This window comes from Mus pahari, chromosome 13 (assembly GCF_900095145.1).
Source record: "Mus pahari chromosome 13, PAHARI_EIJ_v1.1, whole genome shotgun sequence".
Lineage (NCBI taxonomy): Eukaryota > Metazoa > Chordata > Mammalia > Rodentia > Muridae > Mus > Mus pahari.
In genome coordinates, this window is record NC_034602.1 from 36,677,196 (window position 1) to 36,682,538 (window position 5,343).

At 46.4% G+C, this 5,343-nt stretch overlaps 1 protein-coding gene across 1 annotated transcript; it reads right to left on the reverse strand.

Annotated features, from left to right (window-relative positions):
- Positions 1–615: 615 nt before the first annotated feature.
- Positions 616–3,575, reverse strand: Fgfbp1 (fibroblast growth factor binding protein 1). Its single transcript, XM_021211289.1, has 2 exons — positions 3,482–3,575; positions 616–1,724 (listed from the first exon to the last, which is right to left on the reverse strand). Exon 2 carries the CDS (start codon positions 1,708–1,710, stop codon positions 961–963), a length of 750 nt encoding a protein of 249 aa, XP_021066948.1. The 5' UTR covers positions 1,711–1,724; positions 3,482–3,575; the 3' UTR covers positions 616–960.
- Positions 3,576–5,343: the final 1,768 nt, after the last annotated feature.

A 5,343-nucleotide genomic window follows, 5' to 3' on the forward strand; every position in this document is an offset into this window, starting at 1 on the left:
CAGGTCTCTGTCCCCAACAGGCTCTGAAAGGACAGTTCTCCATATGCTGGATGGTCATGGGGAGACCAAGGTGTATCCTCAAGCCTGTGTTCTCAGTGGCTGTAATTTCTGAGTCCCAGTGAGATGGTTCAGTGGGTAAAAAGCTTGGGTCATAGGATTTTTTCACCTCTGGGATTGATGTAACAATGAAAGCAGCCCTCTTAGGTGTCATCTAATGCTCACACACACAACAGGGCCTGCATGCACCCTCACACATTATGTCCATTTACATACAGTAATACTAACAATAATGACAATAACAAAGTTAATTTAAAATATTCCTGGTTCTAAGGAATTACTGCCTTCTCTCTAATCACCCGTGACACCTTGAGAAGTCACTACGCCCAGGGCATCCCATCTGAAGAGAGATACTGATGGCTACATTTCATGAAACATCAAATAATACAGGGCAGTGGATACAAACAAAACATAGGTTAGATGGCCTCAGGAGATAACTTTGGATAGGTTAAACCCTGAAGTCAGCCCTGTGTGTCTCATCTACTCACATCTGGAAGCTTGTTTAAAAATGAGCTACACGCTCTTTCAGAATGAGAAGTATCAGAAGGAAACAGTGGTTATTTCTGAGAATGCCCAGAACTTTATTATCCTGGTAAATACAGCCAACAATTCCTTGCTTGCATATTATCACTTGGATTTATCCACTACTTATATGCACCTAGGTTTGTGGTCCATGGAAGAATATGCTGAGGTAAAGAGTCTCGGAAAAGCACATCCAAGGATGTGAAAAAAAAAAAATGAAGCAAATTCTAAAACACAAAAAACAAAATTTACAAAATCTGTTTAAATACTTCATTTTGTTCCCATATTAGAAATGTTTCTATCTTGTGGGGAGCTTGGGACGTTTCCAGCAGTCAGTGGGGCTCTGATACCACGTGCCTTAGGCTGTTCCCTCTGACTTCATTAGCATGACGTAGCCTGTAACATGTTGAGGAAGAACGCGCAGATAGAGCTCCAAGATTCCCCACAGAACTCCAGGGCGGTCTTCCTCTGGGTGAGCACATCTGGATCCTCTAGACACTCTGGATCTTTGATGGCCACGGTCTGGGGGGCAGCTGGACTGAGAGTGATGTCCTCTTTGACCTTGTTCGGCTCCGTGGCGACAGCTGCTTGGACCTTGTTGTGTTCCCTCGCGGCGACCTCTGCTTTTTCCTTCCTGGGCTTCACGTTTCCACCTGCACTGGGGTTTACCAGCTTGAGGTTAGACTCTGGAAATTTCTTTCTGCATACCCTGGTCTTCAGGACATTCTTGGCGTTCCCGCAGATATTTTTCTGTTTGCGCAGCATGCGGGCAACCTGTCTCCAGTAGGTCTGGTCTTTGTCATGTTTAAGGCACTCGGTTGGGTCACCAGCAAAAACACAAGAAAACTCCTGCTCGGCTTGTGTGCACTGGACCTTCAGGCTGATGCCCTGCTCCTCCTCAGTCGCAGCCCATCTGCATGTGGCTTGGTCTTTGGTGACAAACTTGCCATGGGTCATAGATTTCGATGTCCTGCTTCTCTGCTTCTTGTGGGCCTTCCCCAAGGAGGGAGCCTCTACCCCCTCCTCTGCTGGGCTGTGTGGTGCAATCTTGGCTCTCTTTCTGACCTTTTCTGAGAGCGCCTGAGTAGCCAGGAGAAGGAAGGCGAGCAGGATGAGGCTGTGCAGTCTCATGGCTGGGTGGACACCTGTTTGGCAAAGGCAGATGAATGAGTGGCAGCATCCAATGGCTGGAGGCTTCAGGCTGCCTCCCTCCACTCCCACAGGGCTGGGCCCCGCTTTAAGGTCTGCCAAGCGGCCTGCCTGCTCTCATTTCCACTTTAAAGAAAGTTACACCTCCTTCCCTTCCCCACTGCCTGAGCACATGGCCCTTCCCCATTCACTCAGCTTCTCACTTTCTCAGCCCTTGATCTACTTCTGCAACAAGCTCCAAGTGCCTACAACAAAGCAACATCCTGACACATGGAGGGAGAAAGTTCCAGACCTCAGAGAATTCATACGATACAATCAGAGAAATTTAAATAGCATCAGCTAGGGTCTCTCTCCCTTCTCAGCCTTCCGTTTCACCTTGGAAAAGCCACTCTTCCCTTCAGAAATTGTTGAATAAAACAGCCACTGACCCCTTGGCTAGCTCCAGAGAGAGTTGGGTTTCTACCTCATCATCCGCGTGGGTACCAATGACCACCAGTTGGGAAAGGATGTAGTAAGAGTCACAGAAGTGTCATGAAAAAGATATGTTGACTCAGGGTTGAACATGCACAGGGTTTGACATACTGGGCTGGGTGTGGCTGTGTGAAGTGAAGGGGAAAGTCATGAGGAAGAGCCCCAGGGAGGCAAGGAGGTGGGGGAGGCCACTGACCTTGATGGGGCCAACGTCAATAGGTGAAAAAGGGTGGAGAGGGATGAGTTTCAGATCATATAGACTGCAAGGTGGAAGGTAAGGATCATGACTGAGTTCAGTGGCACAGAGCCAGGCATACAGGAAATATTTATTCAATGCCTTTTAAAAAATATATACTATAACAAAAATAAAGTGACTTTCAATGGTGTATTAAATGGCATGGTTTCTACAAGGTATAAAGCTACAGATAAAGGCAGAGGAGGAACACGTGATTATTTGCAGTGCCCTAGCATTTGATTCTCACCCCTCTTAACCCACGTAACACCCTCAGGCAACCGCTGGGATAGCTAGGGCTCAGACAGATAAGCAAGTTGATCAGGGTCCCTTGATGGGCAGAGCCGGTGGTCTGGAAAGCCAGAGTGTGTCTGTCTCCCTTTCTGTCAGTCCTTAGTGCTCACTTCTTGCTTTTCACCTTTATTCTGCTCTTTAGAAAATATCAAAAAGAAACAACAGACTGTACAAGGCTTGGTATGGCATCAAACACCATCACTAAATAGTTCCTCTTTTAAAAACATTAAATCTAACAGGTGGATTTCTGAGTTTGAGGCCAGCCTGGTCTACAAAGTGAGTTCCAGGACAGCCAGGGCTACAGAGAGAAACCCTGTCTCAAAAAAATAAAATAAGTAAATAAATAAATAAATAAAAATGGAGAACTTTTGTCTGAAAGGTAGGAAAAGCCCAGGAAATCACCACAATTTCATTTCTGCCCACGTGGAAGGTAAGAAAAGGAAAAGGCCCTGAGAAGTAGATAAAATGACTCTTAAGAGGGGACTGGCAGGATGGCCCTGAGGATGGAGGCACTTGCCAGGCAGGCCTGATAACCTGAGCTCGATACCCAGAACCCGTGTAAAGGTGGAAGGTAAGAATCAGCTTCTTTTTACATGTTATCCTCTGCTGTAGGCATATAAGCCCCCATCCCTGAAATCATACACACTAATTAATAATAACAATAATGATTTTATGTATGTATTTATACACACACACACATACACACACACACACACACACACACACACATGAAATATTTAAAAGAGCCAGGCTCACCTTTCTGTGAATATACAGATCCAGATCCAGGTGTGCTGGGGGAATGTGGGCTTCCAGTCTTCACGCTGGGGTGCAGGTTGCACTATTTATACAGGAGCTCAAGTGGCTTTTACAGCTCACATACCTCATTCATGCTCCTCCCAGCCACACCCCTCGGGGAGAGCCAGTACCTGGAGGGAAGGTGCTGGGTGGAATCCAAAGGCTGGGGGTTTGCATTTGCTGTGAGCCCTCCTCCCTGTAAGCCCTTCCTTTCCCATCCAGTGGCCATGGCCAAAGAGTAGGTCAGCCTTGCAAAGACAAGGCAAGGGATCCCAGCAGCCACCTTTATGTATGAGCAGAGGAAAGAGCCCATTTCCTCTAGTGCCTTCCCATATTCTCTCCAGTGGCTCTTGCTGTTTCATAGACAGAGAAATTTGCACTTACCAATAGTAAATGGGTCAGGATTCACAGAGCTGGTGATTTACGCACAGGACTCTCAATGTCTGTGGCCTGATGTCTTCCCACCTGGCTGGCTTCAGGCAATATTTGGAAAGTGAGTGACTGAAGCTGCTGAAATCTGTCTCTGAGTTCCTGGTTGCTGTGAGCCAGCTGGATCTACTGTGTAGGCAGGTGAATCTGTGGGCCCCAGGGGTGGCGGAGAGATAACTCTCCACTATGGAATTTCATTTGAAAATATTTGCTTTCAGGTCATCAAGAGAGAGCTTGCTCAGGTCATCTTGTTGCAGGTAGAGGCTCGCTCTGGATACATCTAGGTAGGGGATCCTGGCCACAGCAAGCATCTAACCTAGTGACAGTTCACACTCGCCAATCTCCGTCTCCAGCCCCTATGTAGCTACTTTGTGCACAATATGGCCGCTGAGCAACAGCATCTCCCTGAAGGCAGCCCACTGAAGTCTTTCCTGGTGCTGAGCTGTTTAGATCTCCTACTGAGATCTTAAGCTGTTTTCTTGGAAAACAGGCACTTGGGTGAGAGTGTGTCCTTTGCGTGAGCATCCTTTTTGAATTCGGTGTTTCTCATTAGATTGGTAATTTGTCATTGCTTAAATTCTTTATCCAAGAGTTGAAATAACAAACCGGCTTTTGGTGACGCTGAGTGAAGAGCACAATGAATATTACTGATGAATTGATAGTTGCCCACCAGTGAAGGCTGGTGACTGAATGCCTCTCTCATCCAAGCTGTTGGTCACTGGGAGAGAATAGCATGTTCAAAGCTGGTTTTAGTCCCATGCTTCTTATACATAACTGCTTGTCCTGAGGCCTCCAGCGAGTATTCGAGTGGGTGTGTCTGAGCTCCGAGGTGAGCTTTAGCTAAGAGCATACTATCAAGCCATCCTAGCCATCCACCCACCTCTTTGGAAGTGACCTCATGAACAGAAGAAAATGCTGAGTTACCTCATTAAAGCAGTATCAACCTGTTGCTCAGATAAGTACATGGAAGCCTTTCCGGGTGAGTGAGGGGCAGTGGGGGGAGGGGGTCAGGGTAAACAAACAGTAAGATCCAGTGTGTGCAGTAAACAGGTACTCATGTTGGAACTATGAGAAGAATGTTCATTCCAAGTTTTAATTCTGAGGTTTCTGAATCCCTGCGTAGCAAATCAAAAGACACCTGCTGCTAAAGTCTCTCTTTTGTAGAGCATCCAGAGCCGCTGTTGACACTACAGCTGTGCTGTGTAAGAAGGCAGACTAAGGAGCTCTTAAAAATTCCTTGACTTGCAAGAGAAAGAGCTTTTCAAACCATTTAGTGTCAACTCCTTTTTTTAGGTGTGTTCAGTGGTTTCAGATTCTGGATCAATCTAAGAAATAACTCTTAGTGTTAGTTTAGACTAACCAAGAAGAGATTATTAGGGTTTTTTTTTTTTTTT

What these genes read in the sequence shown, in the direction of transcription:
- Fgfbp1 (XM_021211289.1), bottom strand. Translation starts at nt 1,710, where the DNA reads ATGAGACTGCACAGCCTCATCCTGCTCGCCTTCCTTCTCCTGGCTACT.